At 39.1% G+C, this 20,424-nt stretch overlaps 1 protein-coding gene across 3 annotated transcripts in view; it reads left to right on the top strand.

Moving 5' to 3' along the window:
- nav1b (neuron navigator 1b) overlaps positions 1-20,424 on the top strand; it is an 89,229-nt gene that overhangs the window by 19,018 nt on the left and 49,787 nt on the right. For all 3 annotated transcript variants that reach the window (XM_067586686.1, XM_067586685.1, XM_067586684.1), the window contains exons 3-4: positions 16,471-17,267; positions 17,498-17,586. In XM_067586686.1, coding sequence (XP_067442787.1) covers positions 16,498-17,267; positions 17,498-17,586 — 859 coding nt within the window. In that variant the 5' untranslated portion in view covers positions 16,471-16,497. The remainder of the gene's footprint in view (positions 1-16,470; positions 17,268-17,497; positions 17,587-20,424) is intronic.

Here is a 20,424-nt window from a genome sequence, read left to right as displayed (position 1 = left end):
CAAGCAGCACTTTGATGTTTCACTGAGTTAAACATGCTTTCAGACTCCTGCTCTGCGGCACACGCTGTGGCCAGAATGAGAGATTAAGAGATGCAGTTTCATTAATTAGTCAGTAGAGGTCACATATGTGCTGAGATTATGTTTGAGTGCTGTTGAGACACACCCTGATTCCTCTCTCTGGCTGTCTCTTGCTGTCTTTTGGTGTGTATGCCTACCAGTGCTGTTAGCTGCACTGATGCAAAAGGTGACAAGGTCTATTAACCCAAGCAGAATGTGTAAGCATCGGAGTGTGAAGTGCACGTTTAATAAGCTGTGAGAGTAAGGTGAAGGATGAAGGACTTTGCTATCAATTCAATTCAACTTGAGCTGCTTGTACCTGCCTGTGAACTCACTGATTCTTTATCTTGGCACCTTTTAATTAAGCTGCGATTATGTTCAGCTGTGTGCAAGCGATCTAGTAGATAGCAATTTGTATCTCACAAGGTCAGACAGCATGTTTGTACAGTGTGTGCACATTAATTGCACATTTCTGAGTATTTCTATGTCCACATCTTTGACTGTAATCCTCACTTATCTCCTGTCTGTGACTCAACACAGAGGATGCAGGGCTTTAATTTCAAAACTGCCTCAGTCTATAATCTCTCCTCATGAACTTTAGTCATCCTGCGGAGCGATTTAACTTCAATGAGAAGCAATTTGCTCGAGTGTGCAACAGGGAATGTAACATACAACCCACCATCATGCCACCCGTTGCCTTGTACCTTCACACCAGTGAGCGTGTTGTTTCATTGCTCTCGGCGCACGCTAAATTTGGTCATGAACTGCTGTTTTTTTAAACCACATGTCCTTGGCCTGAACATATTCTGCCCTGCATGTTAATTACATGAGTCATTTTGTAATATTTGGCCTCATAACACAAAGGGGGGTTGTCTTACTCACAGTTTGTAATCCCCACCTCGAAGATTATATGAGAAAAAGTGTGTGTGAACCCATGCTGTCACCATATCATCACTCCTGTCATTTTTCTCCTGAGCTGACACCTCAGAGTCGGCTTCCTTTGGCCCAGATTCCCACTGAGGGTCGTGCTGAGGGAGCCTGTGCCCTGCAGGCAGCCAACTACAAACATGCAGTGACAATTCAAATCAGTCCAGTTCACTGGCTCTGCCTGTGACTCAGGACATTAAGCGCCAGGCAGAAAAGATGCATACGCAACCCGCCAAGCTGGGCTGTGACAGATACAGAGCGAGAGAGACAAGAAAGTATCAGAGTATCAGGCAGTTTTATGAGTATTTCACCAGGTATCTGGCCCAGTTTTAGCTCAGCATTTTTGACTTGGACTGGAACTGCGCCAGGTCCATTTGCAAGTCAGAAAGAGCGCATACCGGCTAAGTAGTCTGATCCACAGGCACCAACTGCAGCAGAGGATCTGTCTAGAGTATTGTTATGCAAGCAGGAAGGGAGCAGTCCCACTTTGATCCAGACAGCGGACGGAGGCTGGGATGCTTCGGGTCCTCGATGCTGTTTGAGCTGGAGGTTGCTGAGGGCGTTTGCTGTCCCGTCTGGGAACTTGCATGTCGGACAGTAGACTAGCACAGGGTTTGGAGCAGCCTCTCTGCATAATTAGATCATATAGTAAGAGTGATGGACTGATGGACATGTAATGCTTGGCATTCATATTGCTGGGGCATCCAAATATTCTGAGCTTCCCCTGCACTTGTTACCATCCTATAAGTTTTGTCAGCCTCATATTAGGTAAGTTTGAGTTCCTTACTGGCTACTGAAGACAAATGATGTCCTTTTAAGAGTGCATTATACTGAAATTTGACTATAGTGAGAGGATTTCAGAATCTGTATGCTAGCTGCTCGATTTGTTTTTTAATTAAACTAGATTATAAATGACTTTGTTGATCTGGACTTTGCATTCTCTCCTGTGACCTTGTTGTCCAAAACAGCTAAGATAAACAACTCTACTACTACAATACAAGTCTATTACACTGTAGTATTTGTTGAGCATGTGAGCAGTTGGCAGACACAAACCTTTACAATACAGTGTCCCGTGGTTTACTGAGATATTTCAGTCATGTGTATGACTCCAGGCAGAGAGAGAGAGGCCCGAGGTAAACAGGACACAGTCGGACTGCAGAACTAATTCCTGCAAAGACTTTGCGGTCCTGTGCTGGACTTTTTTATTGTGCTTCCTGAGATGGGGAGTCATGTGCCCAGTAATTGTCTGGGGTATAGTGCTGACTCATACTAGTGTGGGCTACAGGCTGCCACTGCATAAGGCTCATGTTCACACTACTCATCTACTTAGTTTACACTGAGATACTGTAGACTGGGATCATTCGTTCATGCTGTTTGATGTCCTCATCAAAGAGTGAATCAACACAAGCTTATTTTAATGCTGGAAGCAATGAATGTCTTTGAAATATGAAGTTTGGATGTGTTTTTTTTTTTAGATGTGTGAAAGATTTTTGGATAAACACATTGGTAATCACATATATGCATACTGTACAAAATACAAACTTGTATGCACGAGGGCTGAATATTTTTGGAATTTTTTCAACACTAGCCCCAGTAGAGCATCTGAGTTTCAGTGCAGATACTAAAACAACTACTTGTTTACCACTTTCAGGGATAAAAACTTCTTCAAAACCTTTTTTTATGTAAATCTACCTGTATCTAATAACTATGTATAATGTGAATTGTGTAGCTCAAAATGACAAACTGACAGAGAATTTTCCTCAGCTCTGCAGAGTGTTTTATCGTTTTTCAGCTCATTGTTTTGGTTTTCCGTCCAGCTAATCAGTTCAGCCTCTCCGCTCTCGTCATCCTATTTCCAGCTGCAGCAGGCAGCTGTTTCTAGTGAAAAAGCTCTAATAATCTTACCTAGCAAACACAAAACAGCTGGAAAACAAAAAAGTTAGCGATTACTTTGGGCCTTTTGCATTTAGCCAGACATGTTTCTCAGTAGTTGGCGGAGACTAAAAGGAGAGTGACCATCACGAATTACATTCATCAGATTGTACAAAATACAACTCCAAATGAATGCTAATGTTGCTCTGTGTCTGCTGGATGTGTGACTGGACAACTGTTTGGTGAAACAACTTTAAATGGTGATAATATGTCAGTGGTGTGTTTACAGCTTGTTCTGCTGCCCCCTAGTGGCAAAAAGTAAAAACATTAATTAAAGCAAATGTTGCGTCTCAAATGTTGAATTTTGTCTAAATAGAAGGAGCCATACAATAATCTCGCCAAAATACAACACAGTCTAAAATCATCAAAAATATCATATAATTCACAAACTGTCTAGAGTGGCAATGATTAGTTGACTAATCAATTAGCCGATGGACAGAAAATCAATTGCCAACTAATTTGATAATCGATTGATTGTTTTGAGTATTTTTTTTAATAGAAATGCTAAGCTTCTGGTTCCGGTTGCTTTCTCTAGTCTTCTGTGATTGTAAACTTGAGTTGTGAACTGTTGGTCGGGACAAAAAAAAGACATCTTGGGTCGTATCTTGGGCTTTGGGAAATGGTAATTGACATATTCCAACATTTTCTGACATTCTACAGACCAAATGACTAATCTGTCGATTATTTTCTTGATTAATCAATAATGAAAATAATCTTTGGTTGATTAAAAACATAAGCAGAGAAGAGTAGGATTTGGACCAAACCTTCGGTGTCAGCTTTTGGTACATGATATCTGTACGATACATCTTGGTTGGTACAAAATAATATTAAAAGTTCCATACCATGACCTGCTTTAATGCACATAATAAAGACCATAAAGTAATTCAATTCTGCATAGGGAGTCCATGCATGGCCCTGGGGAATACCACAATTGGTGGGTGATGTCATTGTCAATAAAACAGATCTATCGTGCACGCAACGTGCTGCACTTTTGAACTTAACTAATTTCAATGTCACTGTGGATTATGGGATGACAACACAGAAATAGTGCCCTGTGGTAAGACGACATCTATTACAGCGGTGAAAAATGCTGCTCGGGGCATAATTTTGTCTTTTCTCCACAGCCTGCGTCTTATCCCAGTCACTTTGAGAACCTCTGCAAGAAGCTTTGTAGCAAAGCATTGTGGTCACAGTGAGCTACTGCAGTGGAAGTGCTCAGTAAATCCAGAGCTGATTTCAAATTACACATATCTTCAAAATAATTATGATGATTATAATATTAAAGCATATGCATGCGCAGTGATGTTATGATAGGACATTTTCAAATATCGGAGAGCAACATGTTAAAAGGGCGATTTTTGCTCGCTCTTAAATGCCACGTCCCAGTGTGTCCTGAATCCAACTGTCCGTGTATGCGTGCGCATGTGTATGAGTGTGTGTGTGTGTGTGTATATGTGTGTGTGTATATGTGTGTGTGGTTTTTCTGGTTTGGAATGTCTATTCCACAGACACGCTCCAGTGGTAGACACGCTCCACCTTGGCTAACCCAAAATGACATGTGTGCCGGCCTCGGAAAACCTGATAGATATTTTATGTGTTCCATGTAAAGCCGTTATACAATATTGAGCGTTCAGAACAGAGCTGTGTCAGAGATCAGAAACAAGACGTGACATGAGGTGAGGAGTGTAGAGTTACCAGCTCTGGCCTTTACACCATGGTTTGTTTCTGGTCCAGTTGTGTGTTGTAAAAACAAATACACCAATTTAAAGTGTGGTAAAAGGTGTTTTGATTTAGAAAACATATTGTGAAAGTAACTTAATGAATATTTAATGATTAAAAGGCTTTTTCTTAGAGCGTTGTAAGAAAAAATATATATAAATCACCTGAATTGAACTTCAGAAACCTAATGAAATGTAGTTGTTGAGTCCAAAGTCTTCAGGTTACACTTTGTCTGTCACTATGAACATCTTGTCGGCTGTTGAGTGACATGGTACAGCCACTGTGCCTCCCTGGAGGAGTAACATTTCAGTGCAGCTTTCCCTCCACTGAACAGAAGCTGAGTTGAAGCAGACATTGATGGAAGGACACAGGAGCCCTTGGTGATAATGCTGTAAAGACAAACTACAAGGCATTGGCTGTGTTTGAATCCTTTCAGAAAACATGCATGGTATATTGAGCCCACTGGGTGACAGTTAAGATCCCACCCTGCTGATGTTGTTAAATTTAGTTCAACATCTGGCGGCCATAGTGCAGGTCCTCTACTGTTGGGTGTGTGACTGAATAGCTGACTGCGTTTCAAGTTAAACAGTCTCACCAATTTCCAGGAACTGAGCATAAACTCTGAAACCCAGATGTGGACAGTAGCACTTAGAAGATATAATACATGAAATGCTCCACCATTTAAGGGGGCATATTGTGCCTTTTGGGATTTGTTGTTGTTTTTATACTGTCATGATGTTGGATGTCTATGAAAAACATGGTAAAAGTTCCAAAACTTGAGGTGAACATATGTAAAAATGCTCCCTGAAAATCAAAAGCTCAGGCCTCAGCCTGTTCTGAATGCTCTATTTGCACCTTTAATCCCTCCTCATGACAATGTCAGATTGTTCGCACATGCCCACATAAGGCTGATGGTTCTGTAGCCTTTGTTGCTATGGTTGTTGAAGAAACTGATCAGTGCCAGTTTAACCATATTGTCTACCTGTCTGGAAGTGATAATTATGGCAAACGAAATGGTTGTTATTCAAAAGGTGAAGTGTAAAATTTTAACAGATTTTGCAGAGCTACTGTATTTTATGGTTCAACTGGTCTCTCTTATCTATAATTAATAGAAAATATATATATATATGTATGTATAGTTTTAAAATGTGTTTGCTGGTGTTGCTCGCCCTCATGGACCATGTCCACAAATTTCAACTGAACTTGACTGAAAAGGAAACAAAAATTGGACCAACATCGTAAAAAAAAAAAAAAAAAACACCCTAAAATGTATTCTTCATTTGTTTCAGAACAGGGGTAGTTAGGCAGTTAATTTTGGTGGCGGTATGGAAACTAAAAAGGTTTGTTTAAGGCTGACCATATGGTTACATTTTTGCAGTTCCAGTTGAAATTATGTTAAGGGAAAAGAACAGACGAGGTAACACACAGTGAAGGATTGTTCCTGCTATATTTTCCTTTTAGGTGTGATTTCAGCTTTAAAGAAACGCTGACTTAGTATGACTGGACTAGGACTTATGTGCTTCCTAAAAGGACAGCTCCACTCTGCCTGCGTTCGGTCTGGTGTCGATAATACTGACAGATGGGTCGTAATTTCAGTTGGTCACTTTTGGTTCTGCGGTGTTAAAGACTGAGCTCAGTGGTGCCACTGAGAGCCATATGTATACAGGTTTTCACTCCAACCATTTAAGCTGTTTTCACTAATTAGACCCCCTCCCCCCCTTTCTGGCTAAAGGTGTGTGTTGATACCACAGTCAACTGCTGTAGTCTTTGATATGAATGCAAATCTACTTTAGCATACAGTTGTAGATTTCTTCAAATGCAGTAGTAGCACCCTGGCATACAGTGTTATTTTCCATTTTTCCCTCCAACTGCAAAAAAGAAAATCCTTGTGTTTACTGTTTCCCACCACACTGCTGGCTCCCGGGGCGAGCTGACCATGGTGACAGCTTTCAGGAATGAGAAGAGTAGACGCTCAATAGGTCATACAGAGTAAACTTTGACTTGGGCTGTGGCAACTGAAAGAACTGTTTGTCATTCTGGCTATGAATGTGTGTGTTTGCACAGGTGTAGTGTGTGGGGCCATTTGGGTTATCATGTGTGTACCCTCAGTAACATACTGTATCATTGCTGTTGTGTAAAAATCAAAGGTCAAATTCAATACTTTTACATTTAAACAGATATGTAAAAGTAATGTTAATGTTTTCAATACAAACCCTGTTTTATGATGCTCTGTTAAAAAAATGTTCCTGGAATTTTAAGGCATATTCAGAGATATAAAGTTTTCACACAACAGAACATCTCATCTTCAACATACTACCCAAAAGCATGGACTGATGTTTAATAACTGAATTTTATTTGCAGTTTTAAAAAAACAAATAATGAGGCTTTGAGTAGGTGCATAACCTTTGTCCTTTTTTGTGATCAATGCATTTTGCAGTCAGGACACCACTGATGAACTTTGTTAGCTGTCTTGTGTTGTTTGGAAAATGAAAAAGTAGTGATCATCAGGCCTTTGCTGACACAACCTGTGAATTCACAAGGAACTAATTTTGACTCACCTGATTATTTGCCTTTGTAACTTTTAGAATTTAACTCTTTATTCCCAAAATATTGGAGTTATTTCACCTTCGCTTATAGGTCACCATTCATATGTTTTCAATTAGATTCAGACAAAGAACAGAAAGCTGCACACATTTTTCCTCACTGCAGTTTTTTTCTTTTACGCCTCTAGGATGAAAGTGAAAAAGCCTGTTTTATTTGCTTATTCATGAACTGAATCACTTGCACTATTTTAGGTGTTTCTGCTGCTGCTTCTGCTGCTGCATAGTTTGGAGACTTTTCAAGTCTATATCTAACGCACTTTTCTTCCCTCTCTCTCTACCTGTTCTAATGACCTAGTTCGCAGTCTTCACATGGACCGATGGTCCATCACAGACAACTGCCCACTCATTGACTCATCACAGCACTGCAGTATGCTCTGCAAACTGCCTCTCTATTCCTACTTAAGAGAACTGTGTCAGTTGCATAAGAGCAGCATAACTGCAGAGGCAGGTTGTTTCAGTGTGCATAAGGGATTTTACAATACAACATCTTGTGCTGCTTATGATCCGTTCTCTGATCCATCTGGGGAGATATCTACTTTTGTTTCAGGTTAAAAGTGACGGTTTATGTCAGAGAAGCAATGCAACCTGGGATATTATGTATGAAAAGGCCTCATTGACCCCATTCAGCTGTGATCTCGCCGACACTGCAGGATTAAATGGTTCATTTTAATTGGACTTCAAAGAGACATTAATGAGCAAAAATGTATGACTTTTTCAGAAATAAATGATCCAACTCTTCTAGGCCTGTGTTTCTAAAACTAAATCAGGTCACTGCACGATTCAAACACTGTGAGTGCATTACCTCTAGGCAACATGACACAAGTCCTCAGAACAATGATACTGAATGATTGTAAATAGCTATGTAATGCACTTTAGAGTGACACTTGTTCATTATTTTAATGTTGGTGCTAAAAATGATATAGGGATGTCACTTTAAACAGTAGACAGCTTATTGTTAGAAATTAGAACCTGACAGATAAACCATCAGGCTGATATCCAGTCTAGACAGTAAATATATGGACATGTTTTTTGTTCTTCAGACTCTGTGCTTCAGCATATTCAATGTGAAATAAAATAATGGATACTACATTAAAGTGCCAAGTTTCAGTTTTAATTTGAGTAGGTTTACATGGAAAGAACTGTGTGGGAGATATAACCCTTTTAACACATAGTGCCCAAACTTTAGGGGTTCAGATGTAATTGGACAGATAGATCCACATGAAGTCAAACAAAAATCTTATATAAATCTTAATTTTGTTGAAAATCCTTTGCAGTCAATGACTGCCTGAAGTCTTTGATCCATAGACACTTTGTATCTTTCCCGGTGATGAAGTCTTCTCTTCATTGTTGACAAGGTATGCCTACATCCTGGAGAGCATTCTTGACTTACTGTGCAGTCATGAAGGTTTTTTTCTTCACCATGAAAATATTTATCATCCACAAGACTTTTTTTCTCCTTGGTCGACCAGCTCATTTGTCATTTTCTGCAATCCCTGTGTGCACCTGCTTTTTGTTTTTTTTTCAGCCTCATCATTATCTTCTTCACTTGCATGGTCACCTGTTTATCCCTCAAATTGACAGACAACTCCTCCTCAATCGAGCATTCAAAACATTTAGTAGCCAAAATGTCCAATTATGTTTGAACCCCTCATCTTTTGCACTATGTTTTCAAAGGTCTGTATTTATCACACAGTTTATTATTGACATAAAACTATTAAAGCTGAGACTTTTAATGTAGTATCCATTAGTTTATTTCATATTGTATCTGCTAAGGTGCAGAGCCTGAAGAACAAAAATGTGTCCAAATACTTACTGTCTGGACTATATTTGTTGATATGTAGTTCATCTGTATCAAGCTATCTTAAATAACTGTGCTCTATTTTGTGTGGAGAGCCAACTTTACAGGATGGCCTTTTTAGCTGCAGGGAAGCAATTCAAAGCCAAGGAACACATTTTTATATTAATATATTGTATGAGATGAAACCATGCCAAAACTTACATCTGTAGCACGTTGTATCATGATTACCTATTTTAAAATGAACCGTTTCTCTGACAGCAGCCGCGGATAAATTTAAACAAAGCTTTGAAGAATTAAGTTTCATGCCAAATCCTCAACAATTAAATCAGTCATTCGATTTAAACTAACTCGGGTGACAACATGTATAAAACAGGTCGCAGAGGCAAATCATCTGCTGTGACATCATTGATTGAGGTATAGCCAGAAGCACAAATGCTTTAATATTTCAACCCATTGAGATCCTTTGATCAAATAAGGATTTACCCTTTCTTGAGTTATTATTAACCTTTAGTCTTTTCAAACAGTGCTAGCTGGACACAGCTGCCTGCAGAAGCATTATTCAGGGTGTTGATGATGTCATCATGACATTACTGACCACGGTTAATCACTTGAAGTGATTTATAAGGGATAAATCCCTGTAATGGGCCAACAGATTAACTCACTCGCCTAAATGCCCGCTCTAATCTCATGTGCCAGAAAAAGTACAGTAAGCTTTCATAAAAAAAGACAATATGTTAGTATATGGTTTTATGGTAATCTTACACTAATTAGTGTTCAGCAAACACTGCTTCACAAGGAAACTGTAATGAAACAACATGTATTTAGGTTATGACAAACAGAACAAACACTGTTTAACGCACATGCCTTCATAAACAAACACAGACAGCGCAGTGCTGCTGCAGAAAGATGTAACTTTGTTATACTTGTACGTGTGATGGATCGAGGAGGGAGAGACTGACTATTACCGATGTTGGAGAGACAATGTAGTTAGAAAAAAATGTAATTCTTTACCAGGAAACACACCCTTAAAACATGTTGCTGTATAAACGGAGATGTTGTTGATACCAAATTACATTACAATTACATGATTCACTTCAGTCTGGCTATAATCTAGTTGGACCTTTTTATCTGCTTCCGTACTGGCAGGTGAATAAAACATTATAGTAATCTGATTACAAAAAAGCAGCTGTTTCCACACATTACGGCTACTGTTAAAAACAGAAAAGGTGTTTTTTGTTTGTATGATGTATGAACAGACATGTAAATACAATGTCACACAAAACACTACAGCATATATATCCTAAACTCATTCACAGTGCTCAACTCTAGAATAATCTTGGTGATACTTTTTTAAACCCTTTTTTTCTTTTTACATATTATTTTTTTACATATTTTACATCTTTTTTTTACCTACCTCTATTTTCTGAGTTTGGGTGACCAAAAAGAAATAACAAATAGTGACAACTTGGTGGGAAATATCTCTGATTACAGCTTTAATTGCGCACACACACACACACAAAATGTGTTTATGTTTTCAACATAATCTCCTACCTTGCTCATTACAGATTGACCTCCTCTATTAGGTTGTTATAAAGACTGATAGCTCACCTCAAAAGATTTTTGCATTATATTTAATCAGATTACATTGAAATACCCTCTTCTTTCTCTGGTGCTCTTTTTCTTTGTGCAACAATTCAAAACAAATATGTTCATAATAATTTTTCACATTTTAACAAGCAAACATGCAGCAAGATTAATCTAATGCAACTGTGGATACAGTTTCTTCACTATGTATACAAATCCTTGTAATAATTAACCGGATTGACCTGGAATAATAGATTTCAAACATTCTATGTAAATAGATGGACAAAGAGACAAAAGAAACTAGCTTTGAGTTTCCAGCTGCTTTGCTGTCGAAGTATCCCAAATAGCTGAAAAGCAGTGGTGCTGGAGGGAAAATTTGACACAAAATAGTGCGGCTTTTAGCTGTCACAAACAATGGCAGCACAAAGTCTGGACTGGTGTCTCCTAACAGTGTGTCTTTAGTCAAATGTATGAAGAGCCTCACTTGTGTCCACTTGTGTGTGCGTGTGTGTGTGTGTGTGTGTGTGTGTGTGTGAGGTGACCTCAGTTTGTGTTTTGCCCCCCAACAGAATTCCTTTCTGACAAAGCTAGGGCCACAAGAGGAAGCAGTGAAAATCAGGAATCTGGGACTTTGTGCTATATATAAAAATTAGATCAGGGCTCTTGTAAAACTAGATAGTGCAACAGTGTTGAGAAAATTGAATTATGTAGATAATGATGCACTCGTTCAACTCTATTATCTATTGGTGCTCAGCTAGAGCGGAGAGAAACTGGAGCAGGAAGACACTGAGATTCTGTCTTTTTTTTTTTTTTTTGCTACCAAAGGCCCAAATTCAGCTCTGTGAAACATCTGCAAGTGAAAGGAAAAAACTCGCCATTTCATAAGGCAACACCTCACAAGATGACATTTGGCACAAAACAAAACGGCAATTACAGAAGGCATCATAAACCATGACACGGTTGACTGAATGATGATGACTTCCAGGTTTGGTCATCTATATTTTACGACAGTCGTTTCTTCGCTCCCCAAATTGATAGCATTTGGGAAATGGACTCTTCTGATGTCTTATGAGTGTATTATCAAAGCCTTTGGCACTGCAGTTTGGGGACTTTACCAGAGTAAAGTGATCCTGTGCCGACATGTTGTTGGTCCGTACAAGTATCTTTAGTCTGGCCCCGCGGGCTGATTATAGGTTTGGAGGACTGGGGCGGTTTTTGCTCCTTGTACTGCTGGCTGCATACTTTGTTGATGGCATGTTGAAAGACTGGCATGTTAAAAAGGAGCTGAAACTCACCCTTAAACAGTGACAGAAACATGAGCCCCAGGGGGAAAACAAAGCATGATGTCACCAGGGAAAAATCGAAATGTGAGTCACTAATAAGTCAGGTCATAATAGGTGAAACGTGTGACTGTGTGTGTGTGTGTGTGTGGGGTGGGGGTGATCTTAGAGAAATAAGCAAGAAAAAGAGTGAGTGGAGCTGCAGGATGTAGTGAAGACATGTAATTTCCCTTCAGCCTCTTCACTGGCTTGTTGTCGTCCAGTATTGATTTGCTCCCGCTCACTTTAAAACAGCACGTGGGTCTAAATTGTATTACTGTAAGCTGCATCATACTGTTATGTGTGTAGCTCATCTCAGCAGAGAGCAAGTTAGTCTGCACCGCACCGCACTGTTGTCTCCTTATTGTCTCTGTGCTGAAGATTGACTAATGTTGGACATATATTTATTCACGCAGGTAAGAAGAAACATCCTAACTCATTTAACTCTGTCAGTTTAGATTCACAGAAAGATGCATTTTTGATTTCTTTTGAGGTTTTCATAGATAATTCAGCTCAGTAAACACACTATTATTAGTTTCGGAAGGTTTTTATTCCATTTTTTGCATAAGTGTGGAAACAGTTCATTACATTTAACATTAATGGGAATATTTAGTGATTCTGCATACCTTTATATACTGTATCAATGTTGGAAAAACTATATGTTTTAACCATGTCACCCTCTAAAATGGTTTTCCTGCTCAGTTACATGCACTTGCTTGTGTTTGTGTCTGTGTAAAGCAGTATTTGTCGTGTGTCAGGTTGTTTTTAAGGCAGTGGCCCGTCAATCCTAACTTCACATCATGAATAAAACATGTGGAGGAGAGATATTTAAGGGCTGAGGGGCACACAGGGACACAAACATCATTTTGCAGCTTTTAGTTCAGTTATCAGCATGTATTCTATAAAGTGATAAAAAAAAGTAGACAGTCTAGATTATATTTAATGTCTATAAATCCCTAGTTTCTTACAAGGTGGTTTCCTATCTGTATAGTAAGCATATGAAACTGTCTATAGTTAAAAGAAAATGGGAGAAACCACAGGAAAAACAACAAAGGAGGAATTCATCTTTCAGGAAAACCAGACAATATGTATCACATGAACAGAATAAAAAGAAGTAGTAATAACAGGAGTATAATATAAGCCCCTTTCAGACAATTAGATTAAGCCAGAAGTGTTACAAATGATCTGTTAAAGTACTATAATGGTATTTTGTCTTTCAGATGTACAGGATATGTAAAAAATAGGTTTTATAGCTCTTCAGAAGACAGAACAAGATGTCTTTTTAATCTTTTTCTGCTGGAGCCTTTATTTTAAATTGATGACATTCAGTTCAGAGCTGTTCCCTGTTGAATATGTTACGAAGCTGTTACCAGGTTCGACCTTGTAAGATTGCTGTTGTGACTTTTACTTTACATTGGACTTTACATCGAAAATGTATACAGGGTAACGTGGTATGGAGTGAAGAATCTGAATCAGTCGCTTAGAGGATTTTTTAAAGTGGTTATAATCAAAATTTTTCATAATTTTTCATTCACATTGTCGCTCATAGTGATGAACCTACAGAGAGAATTGACACTCAACTCTGCAGCTCCTCCTGGCTTTACGGAGCTTCATAGCGAGTTTCATCTTTTGTTTAGCTGTCTGGTTGCAACTTTACTGTTTTAGTTCCCTCTCACCATTCTCATAGTGTTTGGCTGCAGCAGGCAGCTGTTTTCAGAGAAAAAGGTCTGAAAACCCACTGTACACTACCTGTTCAGCACCAAACAACAAACAGACACAGTTAGTGATTAGCTGGTGAACACAGTGAAGCATTCAGCAGCTAAAGAGACACATATTTGACTCAGGAGATGATAGAGACCAAAAACTGAGCTAAACGAGAGAATATTGGACTTCACCAGGTGGACAGAAACACAGCTCCAGATGGATGGTAATGTTCCTCTGTGTCCGCTGGATGTGTAAATAAGCAACTGTTTGCTAACAAGTTATCGACTTAAAAGATGATGAATGATATGACCATTGACTGTATATAAATATGGACGACGCATCTCCACTCCCTACCGCTATGCATAAGTTAAGCCAAAATATCTCCTTTCCGGGAGCTGCCATCTTGTTTGTCTGATGTCATGTCAAGTCGGGCGGCAGGATGATGGCCTGTAGGACACGGCCCCTCAGTCATCCCAATGTCTGACGGAGGTTTGAGAGTGGCTGTCACAGCTGTCAATCATGACGTCACTTTTTTATATCGTCAAAGAAACTTATCAGAAAAATGAGCACTTGGACAAACATCAACGTGATGAGAACTACCTACCTAACTACCAGAAACCATCTTTCGGAAAAAATTGACTTTGATTTTTTAGTTTGGCTCAAGTCCCATCCGCTAACACGGAGGGGGTGGGACTTATGACCTATACTGCAGCTAGCTACCAGGAGGTGTTTTTGCTTCACTTTTGGGAGCTGTCACGACGTCCATATTTATATGACAGCGTTGTGTTCACAACTTGTTTCCACTGTTCACATTAAGTGTTACACAATGTTCAGTTTGCATTGAACTGAAAAATATAAATGTAACTGTGGCGAGATGACAATAAAGGACCTTGTATCCATGAAACACGAGTAAATACTTAAGATCGTGCTCATCTTGTACTATTACTGTATTTTACTTTTAACTATTAGTTATTAGTTATCAGTATAGGATTGGATGTGAAGATGGAGGTGATGGAGTTGGGAGAACCCACCATTACGGTACATCTTCGGAGGAGAGCTGCTATTTGTGGGCCCTGGTGGGGCCAGCCGGTGTTGGCATGGCCTGAAAGGAGCCGTTCTCCTGCTGCCTGTGCCAAGTGGTGTCAATCTGCCACTGGCTTTCACAGCACGTCTTGCACTAGAGGTTGTGGGTAGAGGACCAGGAATACATTAGGCAAAGCTGTTGAAACATATGGCCTCTCTTTGGATGCAACCGAGGACTTTGATTGATTTTGTGTCTAGCTTTGATTATTTTTTACATCGCATTTTAAACACATTGTAATTTAAGTAAATGTTCTTGAGAGACATTTAATTTCTTTTAATCCTTGTTTAACCTGTGTTTTTTTTTTTTTTTGGCATTGCCTTAGAACAGCTGCTCTACTTCAACAGTTAAGAGTGCAACTTAAATAGCATTCAACAGTAGAGTTTTATTCACTTTTCTGATCTCAATGTTTCTACAAGTTGAGGAATTTGAACTGGTGACTAGTCTGGTTCTCAGACCTTTAGACTGCTTTGATGTTGTAATTGATACATAATGCTATAATGGTCCTTCCCCTCAAACCATCTTCTCTTCTTTCCTCTTTCCCATTCACTTACATTCACCTTCAGTCAGGAGGTTCGTGGGTAGAAACCCGCTCTCTGTGAGGCAGACGCACTGGAATGCACAGCTGTTTTACAGGATTTTGTACTCTATACATCTTAAATGAAAGCTTGTTATCCATCATGTACAGCAAAGATAGATGTCCACAGCCTCCTGATTATAAATGCTTTATATATGGACCTGCATATCACTTCTTCATTTGACCATTTTTGACTCACACATTTAGTTTCAAAACATTCTTGCAGTATATTCTAATATTTATATTTTTAATCAACCTTTTTATTGTTTTATGCCTGTAGGGTCAATTAGATTTTTGGGTTTGGCAGTAACTAGGTGGTCCACTTGTATTCAAGAGGTAACGCCAAACAATGATGAATTGAAGGTTTCAATGTTTTATTGACTTTAAAAGCATCTTTAGGAGCAAATAGATCTTTTTTCTTTATTTTTAATAGGCTCTTCTTGAATAGCAGTTTGAAAGTTTCTAAGGAACTCAGTTGTAAATGTTAAGTGTTCATGCGTCAGTCTGTCTAACAAATGACCAATCTGTAGTCCTATGACACTGTTACCATTTTTTATTTTACTCTACATTGGTATCTATTAGCACTTGGTAATAGCTGTTGTTCCTAACACCTCTTAACATTTTATACCCTTAACTGTTATTTTCTAGTCAGTTGGGTCTATTGTAGGGCTGCAGATGTCTTGCAGAGGCTGTTGTCAGATGTCTTGTTTTGCCCAACCAACAGTCCCAACCCAAAGATATTCAATTATAATAATGACAAGACAAGGAAAAGGAGCCAACTCTCAAATTTGAGAAGCTGAAACCAGCGAATGTTGAAATTGAAAACAGACGTTAACAATTAATCAGTTATCAAAATAGTTGTAGTAGATTCATTTTCTGTCAGTCGAACAAAGTGATTAATCGACTAGTGAAAAAAGAAAAAGGCAACCCCCTTTTAAATGATAATACATATACTGTCTGTATATATAGTGGTTGATATAAGTTATATACAGTATATAGAATATCTTGCACTTTGTCATGTCAACCTGATGAAGTCAGTAAACATTATCCATTCAGTCTAACAAAGTTACTCCAATGTGCAAATACTCGTGCATAGAATAGACTATAAATATTAACTTATGTTTGCAGCTTTAGTTTGATCTAAATTAGTCTCCTGTTTTCCTCTCCAGATCTCAGTCAGGTGACTCTCGCCAACCATGAGCGGTGGAGTGAATATCAAAGTCATATCTCAGAACCAGAGTGACGCAAGTGTCAGCTCTAGTTTGCCTTTACCTCGAAGCATGATGCCCCTCTCCAAGATGGATCCCAAACAACAATACAGAGGCCTCCCCAATCCTACGGTGCAGTATCAGCATGCCGCCAAACGACAGCCGTCCTACTCATCATCTTCCGTTTCCTCAGGTCCTTCAGAGCTGCTGAGAGGCACAGCTTTAAAGAACCACCTGCTGCAGCAAAAGAGCGGCATGTATTCTCATAGGAGCCCAGCGGCCACGGAGCGAACTGACGGAACATGCTCGGCGTACAGCAGCCCTCAGGTACCGAAGAAGGAAATCCGACGCTCTAAAGATACACTGGACCTCCGCACCAGCACACTGACCCAGAAAGCTTTACGAGACCTCCAGTTAAGAAGAAACACCAACAAGAACTGGACTTTTGGAAAATATCGTCTGAAAAATGTTGACAATGCAGAGGAGGATGAGTCCTTGTGTCGGCTCTCGGCTACTAACCAATTTAGCCAAGGAAGAGGACGTCTCCTCTACACTAAAGGTACAAATGAGAATGAGATATCTTCAGCTGGAATGGGGAACTTCCAAAAAGAGGTGAGGAACATCTCCAACCAGGATGCCTCTGAAGGAGAGGCGTCCAGTAACAAATCAAAGTCTTCATATCAGACATTCAACATGCACCGCAGAGGGAGTGAGCCAGGAAAGGTGAACATGGCCACTGTCGCTCCCTTCAGGTTCAGGTGAGGGCAGTGTTTCACCTTTTAAGATGGGAACATAAGCTTTTTTTTTCGTAGAACACATCAGATATGTTGTAGCCTCAGGGCAGCTCATGCTTTGTCTTATAAATCATCTCTGTTTAAAAAAAGTATTTAGCATTTTTTGTGGCGTTTAACTAAAATGTAGTGGGGGGGGGGTTGTGTTTCGGTGATGATTAAAATGTTTTTGCTTGTGTTTATCCATGCTACTGTAGGTTTCAGGTCCATGAGGAGATGGATGCCTCCCTGGACGATCTGAGTGACTGTTCCTCTGATTCCATGGAGGTCTGCTGTGACGATCTAGGTGAGTCTTTCTTATTCTCCTCCCAGTGATCTTTCTACAGGCAAAACTGAGAAAGATTGTGGCATTTAATTCAAATGTAATGTGTTAAAACCAATAGTTCCCAACCTGGGAGTCCGGACCAATCCTAGGAGTCACAAGATGATTGATTGGGAAAAAAAGGAAAGAAAGGAATGAAATTTCTTTTCATGGACCTAAAACGTTTCTTGTGAAATATTGGAAAAAATTCTTTCTTAGGCCTCTAGAAATTGTTCAAATAAATCAATCTGAGAGGCAAAAATCTCTCTTTGGTTGAAGTCCTCATGTAGAGGTCAAGGTGCCCACCATGAACCACAATGTCCTGGGCACATCTGTTGAATGTCATTCTCCATCTTTCTCTCCCCTTATTTCCTGTAACCTCCCTCCTTTCGGCTGTACATCTCAGACATATGCAACCTGTAACATGTCAAGGAGTCACAAGCCAAAAACGTTGGTAACCACTGCTGTAAACCTACCAATGAGCAGTAACTTTAACATGCAATGATGAAACAGCAGTGAAGGTTATCATCCAGGATCTTAAAATTAAGCAGCTGTACATAAAGTTTAATCATGTTGTGTTTGACCTACAGTTGAATTTGCTCTCTGTTCTTTAAAACTTCTTTTTTTCCCTCTGTAAAGTCGTTGTGCCAGAAAAAGTAACTTATATTTAGGAGTTTTTCATACAGTTCATAGAGTTCTCCTCCGAGTTGGTTATGCAAAACAGAATCTTTCCAGTTGTATTATAATGCATCCTGTAACACCCAAGCTTTAATATAGCTGAATGTTGATACTGGACTCTTTTCAGCATGGCAGTTGTTCTCACCAGAGCTGCTGCCAACTCACAACAAAAACTTCATACTATATGTACCACCTGTTATGTGCATCAGGATTTCCTGAAGTACTTTGCTTCTTTCTTTATGTGCATGTGGGAAAACACGGATTCTTGGCAGAGTGCACTTCTCTCAAATCACACAGCACTGTTAACCCAGCGCTGTTTCTCAAATGTTTTTGTGTCTCTAGTGTGCCATCGTGATTTAATTTATGTCATTTAAGTCAGTGCTGCATAAAACATTAAAAATGTAATGTTGTGTGTTTGTTTTGGTGCCTGCAACCCTGTACCTCTCACACTGTGTTGCTTAGAGACTGACAAACATAACGTGTAAACACATATGCAGTATTATAGTATACTGTATAGTATTTGCTTGGTCAATATTTCAATATTTTAAGAGAACTTGGAATATCTTGCTGAGTGAAGGCAATTCACTAGAAGTAGATAAAACCACAGTTACATTGCATTACATTACATGATTAAAGATCTGCTTTAAATACAGTAAGTGATATTGATTCAAGTGAATAAGCAGACGCATCATGTATTGACCCAGTAGAGATGGCTATGACCACAAAACAGAATAAATACTTTAACATGTTTGTTGTGAGATTGATAGATATTTTTCATTATTTCATCATTGTTTAACATGAAAACTTGCTGTACTCACTGTTTGACAAATAACTTCTTAACTTCTGACAAATAAGTTCTTTCCAGACTTTCAACCAAATTAACGGAAATATACCAAACACACTAATGTTCATCTTTGCAGCTTAAAGGACGGGTTCACAATTTTTCAAGTCTGTCTCAAAACAATATTCAGGTGCCCAAATGAACATTGACGCATATTTTTTTCTTGCTGTAATCATTCCTCTCGTTCATACTGACCCTTAAGAGATCCATTCATAAACCACTATCAGTGTTATTGGATGGGGGACAAAATCCACAGTCCTCCTTCTGTGCAAAAATGTCTTTAAAACTTTATCTGAGCCATCCAAATTATTAAAATCAAGTAGATACATTTCAGACTTACAGTCATTTTAGTGCTAAATTCCCTCTTTTGTTAGGATCCTTTCACTGCAGTTGAAGAAGGAACACTATCTGAGGAAACACAGAGGGATTTTTAAACTAAAAAGATCCACTCAGTTTGACTAACTCAGGCTGCTGAAGCCTCATATTATCTTCAGATACTTTGAAATATATGCACAAAACGAGGACTGACGATTTTGTCCCCCATCATATACATTGTAAGTGATTTGTAGGGGATCTTCTAATGGTCAGTATGAACAGGAGGAATGATTACAGCAAGGAATACCTGACAATTGTTCAAGACAGACTTGAAAAACTGAACCTATCCTTTTTAACAAACTGAAGATTTTAACACAAATTAGTGTGATTTGATTACAAATACAGACATTAAATGACATTATAATTCAATGTTTGATATTTTTCAGCAATTTTCTTTGCAAGAAGCCGCACTTAAATACTGCCTGTTAGACAAATTAGCATTTGTCTGTTTAAATTAATAAATAATTACCACCTAATTAGTTAACGCATCTCTCTTTTCGCTGTTACAACCAATGAAAGAGTAGCAGTATTATGTTCAAAACATAATTAGCCTGATAAGTTATTTTCACTAACATGTCTTATTTATTTATTGCTCCTGGTCACTCAACATGCGCTGAATTTAGAAAATGACCTCATATAATTGCACGGGGCTATTATACAACCCTCTAAGTGGGCTTCTTAATTATCTTAATGACTGTGAGGGGTGAGAGCGTCCAGCTAGCCTCCTCCGGGAGAGACGAGACCAGAGACTGAGTGGTCCTCAGCTGAATGTGGACAGATGCAGGGCTGAGAGATTGAGTGGTTTGATGGGAGGATCAGCTTTCACCTCCTGTCTGGGAGTTCCTCTTGTCCCGACTGGACAGACCTGAGGGACGCTTAAATTCTGTTTTTGACTGTAGAGCAGGGGGATGTATCTTTGTAAGCTGTCA

Source organism: Thunnus thynnus, chromosome 4 (assembly GCF_963924715.1).
Source record: "Thunnus thynnus chromosome 4, fThuThy2.1, whole genome shotgun sequence".
Classification (NCBI taxonomy): domain Eukaryota; kingdom Metazoa; phylum Chordata; class Actinopteri; order Scombriformes; family Scombridae; genus Thunnus; species Thunnus thynnus.
This window is presented reverse-complemented; position numbering and strand designations above follow the sequence as displayed.